Source organism: Coturnix japonica, chromosome 2, assembly GCF_054131305.1.
Source record: "Coturnix japonica strain WE chromosome 2, WE-NBRP24, whole genome shotgun sequence".
NCBI classification, from domain to species: domain Eukaryota; kingdom Metazoa; phylum Chordata; class Aves; order Galliformes; family Phasianidae; genus Coturnix; species Coturnix japonica.
Genome location: NC_140664.1, coordinates 58,900,003 through 58,920,536, shown reverse-complemented (window position 1 = coordinate 58,920,536; position 20,534 = coordinate 58,900,003). Strand labels below are relative to the sequence as shown.

Here is a 20,534-nt window from a genome sequence, read left to right as displayed (position 1 = left end):
TAGTTCCACAGAGAGGCTTTCTGAGGAGTACAAGAATGGTACCATAAGAGCAGAGGCACATGCTCAGATGTTGTCTGGAATACCTTGAAAAGGCATCTACAGATGGCTCCAAGAAGGCTGCTGCAGGGCTTGGTTAGGCCAACTCAGTGGCACAGGAGATTGTGGTCTATTTACTGTCCCCTTCAAAGCAACAGCCAGAAAACACTGCCTCTGAGGCTGCTGACCTGACATGGATTTCTGCAATTCTTTCACAGATTGCACCAAGTATGCAGATAATCAGATTTGATCAAGGATGTGACTGGGAACTAGCCATGAGGTCCAGCTCATCCAGCACTTGTGCAAAAATGCTACATTTGTCACGTACAAACAGTATTTGTATTAGTATACAAGCACAACAGACTCTACCATGGGTTTCAATGTTATTTGACAACAATAAGCACCTGGAGATTTTGAAGATGCTTCCAAAGTACAAGCCAATATCCAGTAAGATTTGTCAAGACTTGGTACATAACAAGCAGGGCAGTTATTTTCAGAATTTCCTTTTATCTTCTGATTCTCACACTCTAGCAAAATAGTGCAAGAAGCAAGCTTGGGGAGAAAGTATTTTCATGAAATTTTTCAAAATCCAGACCATTTTAGTATTTTTATTGACTCAATTCCACAGAAACCTTGAAAGAATTTTACAACTTGAAGTAGATGTAATCAGCAATCTTTCTATAGGATAGAAAAAAATATATATTCTCATTAGACTGCATCACTTGTTCAGCTAATGACAGTTGTGTTAGTTTTACCTCATGGCTCACTTCTGACGTGCTCAGTAATGTCTGCTGCCAGTCATGGTTTCAGAATCTCAGAATCACTGGGGTTTTAAGGTACCTCTCATCAAACCTGCTAAAGCAGGTTCACTACAGTAGATTGCACAGGAAAGCATTCAAGGCAGGTGTCTGAACCCTTCTTTGTTTTTGGCTCAAAGCCTGCTTTCTGAGGCCTCCTTGCAATAATACTCTGACTCATCTAGGAAATGAGAGGTGGGTGCTGCCCTGTGGCAGCCAGCATCACTGTGTGAACAATTTTACATTTGAAATCATTTCTTTGGAGCTGTTTGCTCTTGGAAGAGAATGCTCAGGGCTGTTTACTGGCAGAAGATCTGGCTTGTGACCAAATACCTCCAGCTTGCTAAGGCAGACTGGGGGATAATACCATGCTGTGAAGGCAAGATACAAGTGGGAGCCTCCATGCCCTCTCTTATTTGCTGGCAAGGCCCAGAAGATGGGAACAAAAGGAGTTCCTGCTGAGATCAAAAAGCCAGAAGCTGTCACTCCAAAAGGAGCTGATTCAACCACTTTGGACTTATATTTATAAGTTTGCACTGCCATTGGAAAGTTTCTCCATCATCTCTGTTATCACAGTTATTATATCAGTTGTTAACTGATCAACAACTCCCAATTACCCACCACTACTGCAGATCAACACCTGACCTATAAGCAATGCTGGAAACCATGGTGGTGACTATCTCCCCTTGCCTCCTACAAACTCCTTGCTTTTATTTCCTATCTTTTCTTTCACGCATCTTCCCTTTCCCATCTCCCTAAATGACTAGGATTTGTAATTGTATGGAAAATTGGTAATCACAGCCTGAACCTCTGATTAATCAGCTGAGGCAAGTTGGGTCAGCTGTGGGAGCACAGGTGAGAGTAATTTAGCAGTGCTCCTGGAAGGGGTGGAGCTTGACTCCACCTCCTCTAGACCTCCTTTAAGGAAGGGCTGACCACCACTAAGGCAGCATCTCTTGGAGATCACTACATGGTGGAGACTGCCTCAGTGTTTCCCAATGGACTGAAGGCATCCATATTTTTCCCTATAAATAACCCTATAAATACCATCTTTGTATTATTCCACCTTACAGTAATAAACTGGTCAGGCTAACATTTGACCCATTGTGTCTTATCTTGCTGTCAAGCATACATATGTTAAAAGAACCTCCTCTCCCTCCTATAAATTAGACTGAGACAGCAGGTTTTGAATATCTCCAGACAAGGAACCTCCACGACCTCTCTGAGCAGTTCTAATGCTCTGTTGCCCTCACAGTAAAAAAAAATTTTCCTCATGTTCAGATGGAACTTCTTATATCCCAGTTTGCACCTATTGCTCTTTGACCTGCTGCTAGGCACCACTGGAAAGAGTTTGTCTCCATCCACTTGATTCCCCTCAATAGACATTTATAGGCATTCATAAGATCCCTCCTCAGTCTTCTCCAAGCTGAACAGTCCCAGATCACTCAGCCTTTCCTCAAAAGGGAAAGGTTCCAGGCCCCGTCTTCCTGGCCCTTTGCTGGTCTCTCTTCAGTAGTTCCCTGTCATGCTTAAACTGAGGAGACCACACCTGGACTCAATACCCCAGATGAGGTCTCACCAAAGCAGAGTAGAACGGGATGATAACCTCTCTCAACCGGCTAGCCATGCTCTTTTTCCTGCACACCATGATACAGCAGGCCTCTGGCTACTTGGCATCTCTTCTGCACTCACTTAGCAGCCATTCTTAGACCTTAAAACATATCTATCATTTATGCATGAATTGTCTTAAACACCCCGACTCATTCACCCACACTGCTATCTGTGCTGAAAAAAAACATTTCTTCACTTTCTTCTTGGTATATTTCCACTGTCAAAATTAAGACTAAACATGGGCAAAGCCTGGAGAGTTTTTCCAGGCTTCTTCTCCCTCTCTGACACAAAGATAACAGATCTGCTCTTGGCACATACGAAACATGCTATGCTAAAATCAGAAGAATGTCTACAGCATAAGATAGAGCATGAATACAATATGCCATCGTAATTGCAAAGTGGAGCTTATGAGGCCAAGATGGAAAAGTGTTTTAGCAGGTTGAAGAGCAGTGGCTGTGTCAGGTTTGACAACTGAAAGCTCTGCCTAAAGGATCAGTAGGGCTCATTCACAGTTTGACAGCATTAGTACTGCAAAGTAAAATAACAATGGCATCTACAGATAAACAGCACTTGCACATGTGTATGTGTAATTCACAGTTTTGCAGCCTTACCTCCATTCCACTCCTTCCTCCATACTCATTTCAACATTTTTGTACAGACAGAACAGCAGAACCAAACTACACTGGAGTTTTTAACAAAGTGGACCCTCATCAAGTTTGCAGATGATATCAAGCTGAGCAGTGCACATCCAGAGAGACATAGACAGGCCAGAGAAGTGGGCCCATGTGAACCTAGTGAGGTACAACACGGCCGAGTGCAAGATGTTACAGTTGGGCCAGAGCAATCCCAGGTGTTTATACAAACTAGAGAAAGACCTCCTTGGAAATAACCCTGTGGAGAAGGACCTGGAGGCTGTGGTAGATGAAAAGCTGGACATGAGACAGCATTGTGTGCTTGCAGCCCAGAAGGCCAAATATATCCTGGGCTGCATTAAAAGAGAGGTGGCCAGCAGGGAGAGAGGTGAATGTCCCCCTCTACTCAGCTCTTATGAGACCCCATCTAGAGTACTGTGTTCAGGCCTAGGCACACCCAGCACAAGAAAGACTTGGAGCTCTTGGGACAGGTCCAGAGGAGGACCGCTAAGATGATCAGAGGGTGCTGGAGCATCTCTCCTATGAAGAAAGGTTAACGGAACTGGGCTTGTTTAGCTTGGAGAAGGCTCTGGGGAAACCTCATTGTGGCCTTCTAATATTTGAAGGGAGTCCATAAACAGGAAGGGGAATTATTATTTATGAGGGTGGATAGTGAGAGGTCAAGGAGAAATGGTTTAAACTAAGACAGGGGAGTTTCAGGTTAGATATTAGGAATAGTAATAGTAATAGTAATAGTAATAGTAATAGTAATAGTAATAGTAATAGTAATAGTAATAGTAATAGTAATAGTCTCGTGCGGGTTGGAAGGGACCTTAGAGATCACTGAGTCCAACTCCCGGGATTCGAGCCTCTGTGCTGCAGAGTGGCACTTCTACCACTTGCACCACAGGAGGGATTCGAACCCCGGGCCCTGGTGTTGCAAGGCGGCTGATGTATTAGGCAAATGTGCGCTTTTCAGGCTGTGACAAGATAGGTCCATCCCCATGCCATCAAGATATACGATGTATACGTTTCCAGTGGGCGTACACGAAGGGCATAGGGTATATATGTGTGTGTTAGCTTCAATAAATCACCATTTTACTGCTCACCATATTGGTGTCACCTCAGTCAAGCTGCAAGCTTCCAGAGAACACAGACAAGATAAAGGTAACAAATGGTGACCCTGAACGTGACTGGGAGCGGAGCAGCTATACATTTAACGGCACAGGTTCTCACTGTGGAGTGGTAATTATTTACTCGTGGAGTGGTGAAAGACTGGGACGGGAGGATTGGCCATAACTCTTCGTCAGGCAGTAGGGAGAGCTTGGAACACCCTCGGTACGGTTGGGGAAGTGCCAGGTTGGGGCCAGGTGGGATACGTTTGGCCGAAGGCGACATGGAAGCCGTTATTAAGGTGATTCTGCATGCATGTAAAACTCACTGTGACAAGGATGTTCCTTCTAAGAAGGAGATCGCTGCAGTTCTTTCGCTGCTGGAGAAGGAGGGGATGTTAACATCCCCCTCTGATTTATATGATCCCAATAACTGGGATGCGCTCACAATGGCGCTTTCACAAAGGGTGCTGGCCACCCAAAAAGTTACAGAGTTCAAGGTCTAGGGATTAATCTTGGAGGCGCTTAAGGTGGCAAGGGAAGAGAAGATTGCGGGGGATCGGGCTAGGGAACTGTTGGGGTTGGGGGCGAGGGGAACCGGAGGAGCTCTCATCTCTCCTACAGATCCAAAGGAGAAGATGGCGCCGACCCCCTCGGCTCCAACTGACATAACACCTTCAAGAACAAAGGAGGAAGTTGAGCAAGACTACTCAGCTCCAGAGTACACCCCGCCCCCACCTCCCTATCCAGCAAGGAGATTTGCCAGACATTCAACAGATTATAAGGGCAGCACCTGGGACTTTGAACACTCCAGGAGAGATCATCAAGTACGTGCTAGATCATCAGAAAAATGCACCATTGACTAATGAGGGCTTTGTAACTACCATGCAGGGGATGGCTGCTGCAGTAATGGCGGCCTCTCGAGTTGGGGAAAATAAGGATAAGGACCCGTGCTTTAAGTGTGGACAGCTTGGTCACCTTAAAGCCCAATGCCCTAAGAGGATTAATCAGAAGGAATCACAGGGACTGGGGGAGCCTTGTCAGTTGTGCGGTTGGGCTGGACATGATGCACATCAGTGTCAAAAATTCAAGGTTTTGCCGCAGGGAAACTGGTATGGGAGGGTGCCAATGGCCCAGGGCTCCTTCCCAGTCTTTTAAACTGGGCCAAGGGTGCAGACCTCATAGTGGCGTTGATCATGGACCTCTTGATTGGCCGCCCAAGGAATCCTGAATCGACGGAGCGCAAAAGAAGAGCTTTCTTCTGGATACCAAAGAAACCCAAGAACCCGGAGAACCCAGAGAAACAACACTTGCTGCCAACGAGAACTACCATGCTAATGCTGTTGTGCCTTTTGTGTCTGTGTTGGTCGCCAGTGGGGGGCATTCATTTGATTCAACAACCAGGGAACTTATGGGTTACATGGGCTAATCAGACAGGAAGAACAGACTTTTGTCTTAGCTTGCAATCTGCCACTTCACCATTCCAAACATGTTTGATCGGGATCCCTGTGTGGGAAGATTCTAGGTTCCAGGGATATTTAAGATCATTTAATTTTAGTGCAGTCCCCCAAGATTCATGCAGTTGGTTTTGTAATCCAGGGAGGATTAAGATCACCGATAGAGGTTTAGGGAACGACACAGTGATCCTCGCTGGTAGGAAAATGGCATGTGTTATTTGTAGGTTGAATGTCACTCTCCCCTGGGAGCCTCAAGAGCTGCAGATACTGGGGTCACAGATGGTACCTAATGATTCTTGGGACACAATTGAGAATCATTGGTGGTCACCCGAATGCTTAACTTTTGCTTGTACTCCGATTCACCGTTTGACCTTATGGGTGTCTCTTCTTGCCCTTGGTCCCAATTGGAATGCAAAGGAAAGTCGGTCAGATCCATTTACCCTTGTCTATCCACGCAACACAGAACAGTTTGCCTGGGATGGGCCATACTGTGGCTTCTATCCAAATAGGTCCATACCGATGACAGATAATACTTATTGTTCTGGGTTTTGGATAAATAAATCCCAAATCATCGATGTGACACGGTCCGATGGCTCCCGTCGGAAAGTTGATTGCGAGCCCGACTATTACACAAAGGGCTGCTGTGTTAGTCCCTGGGAGAAGGGATCGGGACCAAAGTGTTAAGTCTGGAACAACCGCACTGCAAAAGCATTACCGCCAGGTATTTTCTTGATTTGCGGTGATCGTGCTTGGCAAGGGATTCCAGCAAACCCAGTGGGAGGTCCATGTTATTTGGGAAAATTAACCATCCTATCCCCAAGCATCTCTGAGTGGACTCAATTGTCCAGGAACAAAAGCAAATCCCGACAGAAACAGGGTATCCATGAGTTACCACCAGACTGCGGGGATGGGGTGCAGCTGTGGGGACCTACTGCAAGGGTATTCGCATCTTTCTTGGCCCCAGGAGTTGCCGCAGCACAGGCACTAAAGGAGATAGAGAGGTTAGCCTGTTGGACTGTGAAGCAGGCCAATGTTACTTCAGCTTTGCTCTCTGACTTGTCGATGTGGAGAGCATCAGACACGCTGTGCTCCAAAACAGAGCAGCAGTTGATTTCCTACTTCTGGCACAGGGTCATGGGTCTAAGGACTTTGAAGGGATGTGTTGTTTTAACTTGAGTGATCATAGTGAGTCGCTGCACAAGAAGTTGGAGTGGTTACAAGAACACACCAAGAAGGTTCACATCCAGGATGATCCTTTTGGAGATTGGCTGGGTAGTCTGTTTGGAGGTATTGGGCCATGGCTCAAACAGCTACTTAAAGCATTAGTGATAGGGCTTCTTATATTTCTTGCATTAATGATACGTGTGCCATGTATATTTAGATGTCTACAAGGTTGTTTACAACGTATGATAGAAGGAGTGTTCAATGAGAAAATGGAGCTCCAGCGGTTATACGCAAAACTCTGAGCAGAAGGATGAACGTTATAATATAACCAAAGGTGCCTTGAATGTATTAATTAGAAACTACTAATATTGTTAGATATAGCATCACTTATCTCTGCATGCTTTGCAATCTGCATATCTCCCTTTACAGATTACTTGTTTAGATAAGGACTAACACCTTTATATAATTCAGATTAGGATTAGTGTTCGCGTTGTAACGGGGTAAGGCTTTGTTGGCATGGGGAGGGGGAAATGATGTATTAGGTGAATGTGCGCTTTTCGGGCTGTGACAAGATAGGTCCATCCGCATGCCATCAAGATATACGATGTATATGTTTCCAGTGGGCGTACACGAAGGGCATAGAGTATATATGTGTGTGTTAGCTTCAATAAATTGCCATTTTACTGCTCACCATATTGGTGTCACCTCAGTAATTGGTCAAGCTGTAAGCTTCCAGAGAACACGGACAAGATAAAGGTAACAGGCAGCATTCCTACCACTTGCGCCACCGGGGAGGAAGTTTTTCCACAGAGGGTGGGGACACAACTGAAACAGGTTACCCAAGGATGTTGTGGATATTCCATCCCTGGAGGCATTCAAAGCCAGGCTGGATGTAGCTTAGGGCAGCCTGATCTACTGGTTGGTGACCCTGTAGATAGCAGGGGGGTTGAAACTAGATGAAAATTATGGTCCTTTTCAACCCAGGCCATTCTATAATTTTATTCTACCCATACCATACATACTAAGGCTTCTGCACAGAGTTCACAACCTCCTCAATTATTAAAAGATGCTGCTACCATTACGCCAGCTAACTACCTTTAAGTCACCTAAACAAAACAAAACAAAAGAAAGGTGAAAATGACTAATTTTATTAAAACCTTAAAAAAAAAAAAAGGCAGGTAATTCAAAAGAAGAAGTAGCCTTAAAAAATCCACTCATTTTGCAAGATAAATATCTCAATACACAAAAGCCTATTAACTCTCTATAATGAGATCGTTGGTCCACTGAAGGCAGTGAAAGTCACTGCAAACAACAGTGACCAAGGTTACAGAGTTAAAAGAAAGCAACTCATACAACTGGCTGTATCAGAATTCCACTACTGCTCCTATATGTATATCTAAAGGACTCACTCATACCATTCAACAAATATCCTTCATTCACAGTCTAGCTCTCTCACCAGTCCAGCCAGTATAGGCAGAGCAGTCGTGCGGATCCGCAGTCTTCAGCCCTTCCTCCATTTGCTGCAGAAGGTCCTTGATCTTTGTCTGGATCCGTTTTGTGAACTGAGCACTGACCTGTGAGAAGTAAAAAGGAGGAAAGGAGTGAGCCAGAAAAGGAAAGAATCCAAGAAGCCAAGTGCTCCACTTTTTTTGTTTGGAAAAACAGACACACACAAAAAAAAAAAACAAACTACCAAACAAACAACAACAACAAAAAAAAAACCCAACAACAACAACTGCAGAATAAATACCATGTGCAGTCATCAGCAGTGTCAAAGAAATAGCTAAATGAAAATAAATGCTCGTATTTGAAACAACCAAGTCAAAATCAAAACCACCATCTTAAATGATATGCTTAATCACATAATTTGTAATTTATTCATATTTTCTTTTTTAAATTTGATTGCTCAGTCTGTGATAACCATGCAAAAGGCAAGTCATCTAGATCCATAAAATGCCCTTACTCTTCTTCCTGCTCATGAGGAGAGGTTATTACATGCAGCAAACTATAGAAGAATAACTACCTGAAAAAATAAGCTAGACACAAAGAAGACAGATAAAAGCAGCTTGGAAGCTTCAGCTCATATCCTTTGGCACAAAGTTGAAGAAACAAACCCATGATTTAATCCATTGCTTGTTTTTACTTTCAAGCAAGAAAAGCTTACAGATAACTATATATGAAATACTACATAGAACATTTTATCCTTGCCACCATTTTTCTCTCCTTAAATGTAATGTGTGGGCCAATGCATTATTGATTATTCCCTTAAGACTATGGAATATGGAAATCATAGAATCAAAGAATCACCAAGGTTGGAAAAGACCTACAAGATTACCCAGTCCAACTATCCTCCCATCACCAACAGTTCTCACTATAACATATCCCTCAACATAACATACAAATGTTCCTTGAACACCTCCAGGGTCGGTGACTCCATCACCTCCCTGGGGAGCCCTTTCCACTGCCTGACCACTCCTTCAGAGAAGTAGCATTTCCTAACATCCAGCCTTAATCTCCCCTGTCGCAGCTCTATCCCTATTGCTAGTTACATGAGAAGAGGCCAACCCACAGCTCACTATAACCTCCCTTCAGGCAGTTACAGAGAGCAATAACATCTTCCCTGAGCCTCCTTTTCTCCAGACTGAACAATTCCAGCTCCACCAACTGCTCCTCATAAGGTCTGTTCTCCAGACTCCTCACCAGCTTTGTTGCCCTTCTCTGAACTTGCTCCAGGGCCTCAATGTCTTTCTTGCAGTGAGGGGCCCAAAACTGGACACAGTACTCAAGGTGTGGCCTCACCAATGCTAAGTACAGAGGAGCAACTACTTCCCTGTTCCTGTTGGCAACACTGTTTCTGATGCAAGCCAGGATGTCATTGGCCCTCTTGGCCACCTGGGCACACTGCTGGCTCAAGTTCAGCCCAGCATCAATCAATACTCCCAGGTCCATTTCTCTACACAAGCTCTACTTCAAGCCACTCTGCCACAGGCCTGTAGCATTAGGGTTGTGGCCAAAGTGTAGGACCCAGCATTCGGTCTTGTTGAACCTCATCCCACTGGCTTCAACCCTGCTATCCAGCCTATCCAGATCCCTCTGTAAGGCCTCGCTACCCCAAAGAAGATCGACACTTCCAGCCAACTTGGTGCCATCTGCAAACTTATTGAGCATGCACTCAGTGCCCTCATCAAATATTTGTTGCCCTGGCAACTTCCATGGAAAAGTGTATTCATGAAGTCCCATCACAGGATAGGTTTACATTTGCAGTGGGAACATCAGGAAGAATACTCCAAAATGTTTTATTATTCATATTATGACTTGCTAATTAACTTTTCCTATCAATACATTTATTAAAACTAATTAAAATAATTAAGTAGAACCTGAAAAGGAGAAATAAAATACTTCCTTGCTACTTGGGCTATAAGAACAGCTTTATCAGTATCAGATAGTTGCATCACTCTGACAAGAGAGTGATGTACGCTAATTTCACAGCACCAAAAAATATTTCCTGGATGTTAATTTTCCACCATCTACAGAAATATCCAAGCATGTGTCACTTGTCTTTAGTTATCCAGGCCAAAACAGCAAGAATAGAACCTTTCTAGGAACAAAAAAGCCAGCAGAGCTCTCTTATACCCCAAACCAAGTGTCATAACAAAGTGGTCATCAGCATCCAGAAAAAGAGCATTATCCAGTTTTGCTACTTGTCAGCTCATGGACAGAATTAGCCACTGTCTTCTGAATTGTGCTTGATATACTTGAATTGTGCCTCTACCACTTGCTTCCCAGCATGCTCCGCAGTGACAACTAGAACAAGTTAGATTGGTGAAGGTTTCTTTGATGTTAAACACATCTACAGTTTCTCACTAAAGAAAGTGAAGTCAGCTCATTTAGGAAGGCAAGCTCTTGTTTGATTACAACACATCTCAAAAGGGGAAGAGTTCAGTTAAAAGGCAAATCCCATGCACTGCTGTGCAACTGATCACTCAGAACACGGATTTTGTATTCTGTTCAGAGTGGAGCTTCAAGCAATGAATGCAAACACAGAATCATAGAATCACTGGAGTTGGAAGTCATGACTTTAGAAGTAATTTAGCCCAACTCCCCTACAATGAACAGAGATATCTGCAACTCGATCAGCCTACTCAGAGCCTGGTCCAGCCTGATCTTGAATGTCTCCAAGGATGGAGCATCCTCTCTGGGCAACTCTTCAGAGCCTCACCAGCCTTACTGTAAAATAAATAAAAATCTTCCTTTTACCCAAACTAAATCTCCCCTGTCTTAGTTTGAAACCACTTCCCCTTGTCCTATCACAGCAGACTCTGATAAAGAGTCTGTCCCCTTCTTTCTTACTGTCCCCCCTTTAGATAATGAAAGTGCTCCTATTGGGTCCCCCTAGAGCCTTCTCCTCTCCAAGCTGTACAGCCTTATTTCTCTCAGCCTGTCTTCTTGACAACTACTTGATAAAGAAATCAGAAAGATAGCAGGAATCACATAAATCCTCTCACACACTCAGAAATGTCTAGGTCAACAGTTCAAATTCGTTTTACAGTGATGAGACAGGGAGAGGGAAATTGTGCCATTACAGCACATGACACACAAATAACACTCCAGTCTATCCTAGGAAACAGCAAGTGCCCTATTTAGCATTCTCCAATAATCTGAGAAGTAGTACCAAATACAGTAAGAACCTGGCATCTGCTTTTCAGCTTTGGTATGGCACTAAGCATCTTTTTGTTAGGAAACTATACTACGCATACAAAAAAACCACAAACAAACAAAAAACCCTCCAACCCTTTCAGCCAGCCCAGTGAAGCCTTAAAAGAACTCAAAGGCAGGGCTTCTATCCTTCCAAAGCTAGCTGTGCCAAAGCTTAGGGATACGGTCTAGCAGCATGAGCTGATACATGCAGGCACAGTTCTGTTTATCCAACAAGAGTGAACAAAGGTTTTACACTCAGTTTTTTTTACCTCCTGCACATCACAAGTAGGCTGGCTACCTTCTAGTTCTGACAATACCAAAATGAGTTACTTATTGTCATGGTTTTGTGGTTTTGCTGTCAATATTCCACATCATATCATCATGTGCAGTATGGATCATTGGAAGGTTCATGCTCCAGTTCCATGGAATGGTGGCGTTCCAAGTACTCAGCTCTCGGAGGAGAACTACATATCCCAGAGGATGTCATGGCCAGAGATAAGTCACAGGAGGAGGACATATATAATCTTGCTTTTTTGCTGTCGCTTTAACAACAGAGCACTGTTACTGTTCATTTGATACGATTCCATTAGAAGCTTGTAAGAAATGCATACATACAACAGAATAAATTAATTACATAATGTTGAAAGGTGGGCTTTTAAGGTTTATAAACCTTCTTCATGTAATCTTATGGAAGCATTACAGTTACGCATAAAGCCTATTAATTTGCATTGAACTCATTTTAGGAGAAGTATATTCATTTTGTGAGGATGATTCCAGCTGGCATTCTGCCTGCGACTCACTCACTATTCTTAGTCTTGTTGGGGAAAGAAAAATAAAATAAAATAAAATAAAATAAAATAAAATAAAATAAAATAAAATAAAATAAAATAAAATAAAATAAAATAAAATAAAATAAAATGATCAGAATACCTGCCTTATAATAGCAGACCGTGATTTCTCATAATTCAGCCCATTAAACAGTTAAACATCAGTCTCTGCTACTGCTCAATTACATTCTTCAATTTCTGCAAAACCAAATTATTTGGAACACTGCTGTCTGTAGAATACATTGCTCTATTTCTCAGTGCCATTTCTAGTTTCATATAGTAAGATATAAGTAAGATATAGTAAGATAGTAAGAAAAGGGGAAAAAAAGAAAAAAGAGGGTGGTGGGCTAGGAGGAGGAAGAGAGAATCATTAGCTATAGGCAAACTACTACAAATGCCAACTTCGGAATAAACTGTAAATGCACTTAACATCCTATCTCCGAGAAGAGAGTGAAAACCAACAGTCCACTCATGTTACACAACAAATTATTTAACACAAGACAAAAATGAGACTGTATTTGATGCATCTGCATTTACAGTAAAAATAAGCTATTTGTCTGGTGACGGATGGGAAAAAAAAAAAAAAAAAAGATTTTAGATCATCATAAATAAGCTTCTATTTACTGATAGCAAAAATAAATATGGTTTAACGTGATTAATAGATGCTGAAGAACACTATCCCATGTTCTGAGAAATGGAGGATGATAAAGCAAGAGAGTATTACTAAAACCACTGGTGCTCCAGGTAACCTAACACCAGTGTACTACTTCTTGACAAGGCAAGAAGACCAAAAACTACTGTCAGTGTGATTTAAATTTACTCACAACACAGAAGTCTCCACCTTAGCTGGAACACCTCTAGGTGGGCCACAAGCTGTAAAAAAGCTAAAATTTCTCCCAGTACCATCTAAATTATTTTGGTGCAGAGCAGGAACTTCCACATAGTGAACTCAACAATACATAAATGTCCTGTAGACAGACTCTATTACTGGATATATTACAATTTCACTTACTTTCACCAAAAAACACTTATTATTGCAGTTGTTCATGTGACTATTTAGAGAACACCTTATTAGCAAACAGGTCTGCGAGATGAAACTATAAACTAGCAAAGACAAGATGGATGTAAGGAAATCTGATCAGAACTCTAGTTTTAGACTAAGAAAATAAACTTATTCAGAACTGGTTGGCTAAAGCCAAACAGGTTGAAAAGCCAATTAAAAGTATGAGAGCCTGCCCTGAATATTAGGAAAGATCTTCAAAAAGCATCAGAAAAGTGCTAAATGGTATTTGATGCCAATATGCAGTGTGTGAAAGAAGCAACAAATTCTCTTCTCAGACTGTTGACACTGTCCTGAGTTAGTAATACACAGTAAAGAGCAACAAAAATGATTCTCAGCCTGAATTTTGACCAAGACTCACAAGAATTAAAGTAAGCTTTCCTTCAACAAGAAAATGACTTGTCATATTCAGAAACCTATTAAAATACTAAAATATCACACACCTGGCACGAAGCACCAGAAAACTGCCAAAAAAGTGGTAATCTGAAAGGAATGCAGATGCCACAACTTGGGCAAATCACACAACTCAGACAAAAAATGTGAGAAAAAAACAATTTATTGGCACTAAAGGCTGAATCACACCACTGTACAAGTGGTGTGATCTCCCTTGGTGTCAGTGGTTGCAGAGTGAGTCCTACCACAGGGAGGGCCTTGATGCTCCCAGTGCAACAAATGAAATTCCCAGTGAGACAACCCAACTGACGCATGAAAAACTGCAGAGACGGTAACCAAGATTGAAGCAATAGCAAAGAACTTTAGGCCTTTTTCCCCCTGCTTATTGCATATGAGGAAGAATACTGAAAAGCCATTAATTTCTCAGAATGGGATACAGAATTAACCACCCAAAAGATTAGTAAATATTCTTAATCCCTGTGAAGTGATAACTTCTCCCAAAAAGCACAGTGAGCTTTAAAACAGGTTCCCTGCAAGGAGTTCACTTCAAAGTGAATTAAGTGCATTGTCTCCATTTGTCAAAACACACTGTAAAAAGGTTTTGTTTGTTTGTTTTTTACTAATGTTAAACATTTTGACAAGTAAAACAAAAACAAAAAACAAAAACAAAAACCAACCAACCAACAAAAAAAAAAAAAAAACCAAAAAAACCCCCAAAAACAAACAAAAAAAAAAACCACCAAAAAACAGGTTTTTAAGAAAGAAAAGGCCAAAAAAAGAAAGTTTCCCTTTGGGCTTCCTAGAGGCCTACCACTAACTTTGATTCAATAACAATTGCTGTCAAAGGCCATTCTTGTGACTCCACAACAAATATAAATAATCTTCAACCAAGAAGAGAGATGTGACAGTTCCTAGATGTCAGCAGTACTTTTTCTTTGCTTACACCAAATCTGCACCAGGTTGCCCATGCATAGGGTTGCTTCCCTGGTTGATCAGGTAAGAGCCTGCAGACAGAGGGAAGGTGGCTCCCCAGTGATACCCGGCTCCTCCAATAATGCAGCCACAGAGTCAAGATGGCTCAGAGTAACTTGAAGCTGACACCTGAAGCTCACTCAAGGACTCAGGACAGACTCATCCTCAAACAAGTTTCTGGCACCTCTCACCAGCCAGCCTTCTGCAGCCTGCCACTCCTCAGCAAGCGTGTAACAGCTCTCAAGCTCTCTGTTGTGACTGTTTTGGTAAACAGCTTCTGAGCCAGGACTACTGACCATCCTTGCACACATCTTTCTATTCTCCACCCCTAAACTACAGTTGATGGGCAACAAAAGACCAACAAGTCCCAGCACTGACTGCAGCTACAGGCTGCTTCCACTCCAGTTCAGGTGGAAAGAGAAATAAAGCAAAGCGCCATACTGCTTAAGAGAGTGATGTTTTGGTTTCCAACTGCAGGGGCCCATACATTACTATAGCCATCATTAAGAATAGGAGAGCTTAGAACTAGAACTCTCTATGAATACCAAAATGTCTGAATTTAAAATTATAATACTTTCCCCAAATAAGCAACTAAAACAAAATTAAAATTAAACTGAATAGATAAACACTTTTTCCCCCATGAACTACAAAATATGCTTTGCTTTCAGTCTATAGATATCTATTTACTACTTTGTCCCTAGCTATTTACCTTTCCAGTCTGAAAGCACTTGGAACACCTGGAGATTACATCTATAGGTACATTTGCAGGCAAAAGTATCACTATGGAGTTCACATGAAAATGAAAAGGGTAAATAATCTATATGTATTTAATTAAAACAGTCTTTTTTTTTAGTGCAAGTATTCTTTTAAAAAGCAAACCAGCAGGCCAAAATCCTGTTTGCTCCTCTCTTCCTCCCACACTCTAACTTCTTTATGCATATCCTACGCATATAAGCACACACTTTCACATGCAATGCTTTGCCCCAGTTGTCTCACATTCTAGACAATGACTTGATAGAGCTTCTTGTCCTTCTATCACCTGGATTAATTTCAGATGGCAAATATGGCAGCTTATGAAATCAAACTGAGGGTTTAATAATGTAGTGCCTTCCGTGACAACAGCAGAACCCCATACACTTCTCGCTGTCATCACATGAGTCATTTAGTTCTCACCACTGCACACATCAGCAGATGGTAGGAAAAAAAAGACGCAATGCACATAGGACTTCTGAAGGCTAATTTCATTTTTAGGAAATCTGTGCTATTGCACAAAACAAGTTTACAGAACTATAAGTCTCCCCAGTCTGTGTAAAGTCCTTTCACACTCACAGGGGCTTTAGGGAGGATAAGATGTTTCTTTGACAGTTCTAGAGCCTGTTCAATGCAACAAACAAGCAAACAAACAAAACTAAACACACACACACAAAAATAGAAAAATCAAAAGAAACCAAAATGACCACCCTAAAATACTCATCAGGAAGTCTCAAAAGTCAGTATGGCATAAGGAATGATAACATGCAAATGTTGCCAACAGTATAAATACACACAAACATACTTCAAGCCATATTTGAACGCCATAATACATAGAATCATTACACAGAAATTGCAGATGCAAAAAGAAACAGAAAAAAAATGCAGGCACAGATCTGACCCTCTCCAGCAAAATGCAGTGCTGAAAAAATGGGCCTGCTGAAGGTTGCTGTAACTACACTGCTTCAATGCAACACAGAACATGACTTTGTCTTTTTTCCAGAAGAGTTCCATGCATTTGAACACTGCAAAGTCCCCTCTGTGTCTTCATACTCCAACTCAACACACCTGGATAGATTTTTTTATATTCCAAGACAGTTACAAAAGAAACCACAGTACCACAGTTCTTTCCAGGAAAAAAGGAAAAAAAAAAAAAAAAGGGGGGGGGGGAGGGGGGAAGTTAAAAATAAATTATTACATTGGGTATACTGTCTGGAATTTCTGTAAAAACAAGTAAGACTTTATTTGCAAATCTACCATTGCTTTTTAAACCTTTTCAAGCACCACAATTTGCTTTTGACAGCTGCAATGAGATCTAACAGTAAGAAACCAATCCCCATGAGTGATCTTTTCTGTGCACCCACACAACTTCATTCACTACACTCCAACAGCTAGTAAAAGCTTTAACTGCCTCATCCTAATCAACAGCTAATATGTGCCCTGCTAAGTTTTATCATGCTCAAGAGCACTGTTCTTCACCCAAGCACATAGGTGAATGAGAAAAGTTACTTTCGCACCTCATGCATTTGTAGTTCTAGCAGTGTCACCATGCAGCATCTTCCTTGGAAAGATGACATTCCTTCCCCACCTTTCACCAACTTGGAACGTGATGCATGTGGAAGAGCAGCTCATCAGCAGCACGTGGGGTCCAGATGATAAGAAGGGCACTACTGTCTCTAGTGTTACCGCACAGACCTCCTGCAGGCTACTCAAAATAGCACGTAAAGTGTTTTGGGGAACGTAAATCCTTAGAGACACCGCTGAAGGAAATGGACCGGCGATAACTGAAACTCGAGTGCCGCTGCCGCCCACCTATGGGAAGCCCTCAGGACAGCGCGGCAGCGGCACTAGAGGGCCGCGAGGGGTTGGCGGGGAGCGGGGCAGCTCCCATCTCCTCCACACACTTCCAGAGCCAAACTCGGACGGGCCGCAGGCAGTACCACAGAAAAGCGGCGCACATTTCGGGGTAGGCAGCTCTGCCTCCGGGCACCGCTCCCCCATCTGACAACGAGGCGAACACGGCGCTCAGCCCGCCCCACATCCAGGCCGTGGGCAGCCTCCGGCGCTCAGCAGGCCTCGTGGCGCGCACAGCGACTCCTTGCCAGGACTCACCTTTCCGTCCGCGTCAAAGGGGAGCGGGTCCTCTTCCGGTGGCAACACCGCCCGATCCCACTGGGCCTCCACCGTGCTGTGGGCTGCTACGGCTCCCTGCTGCTGGTAGTCGGGGTAGGGGTTGGCGAAAGCCCGCTCCTCCATCTCCGCCTCACCTCCCAGCTGCAGCTTCAGCCTCTTGGACATGCTCTCTCCCATCTCAGCCGGCCCCCGGCCCGCCTCCCTCCACGGCGAGCAGGCGGGGACACACTCCGCCTCGCAGAGCGACGAATTGCGGGACTGCCAGCGCCGCGGCCGGCACCGGCGCCCGGCTACGGCCGCTGCGCGGCAGGCGCAGAGTCAGACGGTCCGCGGCGGCCCCGAGGCGCTGGCAGGGGCTTGAGGCGCGGCTGCTGATACATCGGGGCAACCTCAGAGCGGAAGAGACGACGCCGCCGGCGTCCCTGAGCAGCAGAGACTAGAATTCGCGCGGCGAACGGGGACTGCCTTTACCGCGGGCACCGCCTCACCTCCCCGTCAGTCGGGGTGAGGGGGCGGCGAGCGTGGCGGCATCACAGCTGCTGCCGGGGTCGTGGCCGTGCCCCCCTGCGGGGAGAAGCAGACCGCCAGCCCGCAGATCACCTCTGCAGAGCCCGCCCGAACTCCTCATCCCCCTCCGCCGAGGCGTCAGGCCCTCGGGTTGCTGCCGCCAGCCACACGCTGGGCTGCGAAACGGGGCTCTCGCCGACTCCACCTGCCTGTCCCCTCGCGGCGAGACCGAACCACGGCCCGGCTCATGTCAGAGCAGCAGCAACAGCATAAGGGGTAAGGACAGCCCCAGGAACAGGCAGTACACAAAGACCTCTTTCGACCGGTGCATCCACGACCTCTGCCGGACCACGCTCATCTGGAGGCAGCCAGCATCGCCGCGGCCACCCGGGCCTGAAGAAAGAGGCGGTGACGGCCCCAAAGCCCGCCCGCCCGCCTGCCCTGCGAGAGGAAGGCGGCCCTCAGAGTCCGCCCTCGAGGTGGAGGCAGGTCCTCGCTAGCAGGAAGGGCGGTGACAGTGGGGAGGCGTAGGCGGTTTCCATCGTTCCTTCAACTCTCGGCTTACAGTCCTTGCGGATTACAGTGGCCGTTGTGGTTTTGCACTGCTCCAGCTCTCCTCTCAACGCCATGTTAAAAATAAGACGAAACCCAGTGTCCCGAAGGGCTGCCTCGGTATTCACACACACACACCCCCAATCAGCGCCGGTGGTTCTCCTCAGGCTTCTCCCAGGGTGGTGGGCTATAGGCTGCCCCGGCGGGGAGGCCTGAGGGGGTTCGCTGGGCTTGGGCACTCCCTGGGCCGGGGAAGCCGAGGCTTGGCTGGGGCAGGTGGCATAAGCCCTTCTGTAGGGTAGAATGGCATGGAAACACACAGCAAAAAAGTCCATACCCAACCCAGAAGTGTGTAAGTGTATGGATGCAGGAGACCTCACTGTCCAATTAAATATTTACACCGAACTATGCCATTACTTTTGTCAGGCAGCAAGACAGTAAACTATTAATTCAAGATTGGGATGTTGCACAGACATCAATGACCTTGAGTGCTAGGCACTTAGTAGTTACGCTGTGATCAAAATACATATGTGGTGTGTGATTAAACAGAGATGAAGCCTGTCCCAGCACTGGTGGAGCTACAAGTTAAGAATAGAGCACGTCCATTAACCTGTGGAGTGGTATAAATGTTAAGAAATACTTATTTCATTTCAGTTATTTTTAGAAATTGAACTGATAACTGTAATGGAATTACAAGGTCACATCCTGAACCAGTGGGTGAGCTGTGTGAGTGCATGGGTGCCTGGAGCAGAGTAGGGGGCAGCTGGAGGCACCCCTTCTGTCTCTGTGATACTTCCCATGCAGTATGAGTCTGCGTGGGTGCCACTTTTCCCCCACCTTTCTCTCCAGCAGCAGGATGGTAGGAACGGGAGAGGGCCACATTCCTCAGCTTGTCCCCTTCTCCAGATTGTTACCAGGAGGGGTGCGTTAATTTCATTTTGTTATCTTTTCCTACAGTGTCTATTTCTCAAATAAAGGCTCTGTCACTGCCTTTGTTCGTTCTACAGTGACTAACCGAAAAATCTAAACAGCTTGTCACACCAGAGTTACTTGCTCTGGAAATGAAAATAACCATCAACTCAAAAATTACACAACCATCTATGACAACCATGATCCATGCACAAGCCATTAATGATGCTATCATATCCCACATATTTTGCTGTTTGATCCCTAGTGTGCTTAGTAAATTGTTGTAACTAACAAGGAGAGAAAGAGCTGTTTATATCACAGTGCCAAATCTCCCAGGGCTAGTGCACAGCTGCTCCTCATGCTATGCCTCATGAGAGCTACATCATAGCTGCATCATACTGCAACATGATTTGTCTTATATAATCTACATTCTAATCTAATTAGAATGTTATAATAATATATGTTATACATTATAATTATATAATGCATATGATTATATAATTATAATCTAATCTAATTAGAAATCCTCTTGTACATCCTACATGTATCCTACCTCAGGAATCTCTGAATCATTAGCCATGACACATTTAATGGTTCATTCAACAGCTCCATTCATTCTTCTCACATTAGCTGTTAAGGTGTCATTTATTTGTATAGTACCTCCAGACATGTGCAAGCAGACCAGATGATGAGTATGTGACTGATAAAAATACCTTGTAAATTGAGGAGAACCTGTGCAGTGGCTGCATTAATCTCATTTTATTTCTAAGTGTACATTGATGAGGTTCATCTGAACTCTGGAATATGAATAAAAGAGGGCCAGACACTGCCATAGGTCTTTAACAGCCTACAAAGACTTCCTCATCGTCTCTTCACCATTACTGTTGCATTCCACTTAATTATATTTCTTAATTTCTTTTTTTC

At 44.1% G+C, this 20,534-nt stretch overlaps 1 protein-coding gene and 1 pseudogene across 11 annotated transcripts in view; one reads left to right on the top strand and one right to left on the bottom strand.

Moving 5' to 3' along the window:
• LANCL2 (LanC like glutathione S-transferase 2) overlaps positions 1 to 18,544 on the bottom strand; it is a 38,308-nt gene extending 19,764 nt beyond the window's left edge. For 6 of the 11 annotated variants that reach the window (XM_015854893.3, XM_015854894.3, XM_015854896.3 and 3 more), the window contains exons 1-2: positions 17,622 to 18,544; positions 8,266 to 8,383 (exon numbers count right to left, since the gene is read on the bottom strand). In XM_015854893.3, the coding sequence (XP_015710379.2) occupies positions 8,266 to 8,383; positions 17,622 to 17,819 (316 nt within the window). In that variant the 5' untranslated portion in view covers positions 17,820 to 18,544. Of the gene's footprint in view, positions 1 to 8,224; positions 8,384 to 17,026 lie in introns of all 11 variants that reach the window. The other 5 variants (XM_015854895.3, XM_085539878.1, XM_085539881.1 and 2 more) reach the window with 3 other exon arrangements.
• On the top strand, positions 4,827 to 7,452 carry LOC146761841 (syncytin-2-like; annotated as a pseudogene).
• Positions 18,545 to 20,534: the final 1,990 nt, after the last annotated feature.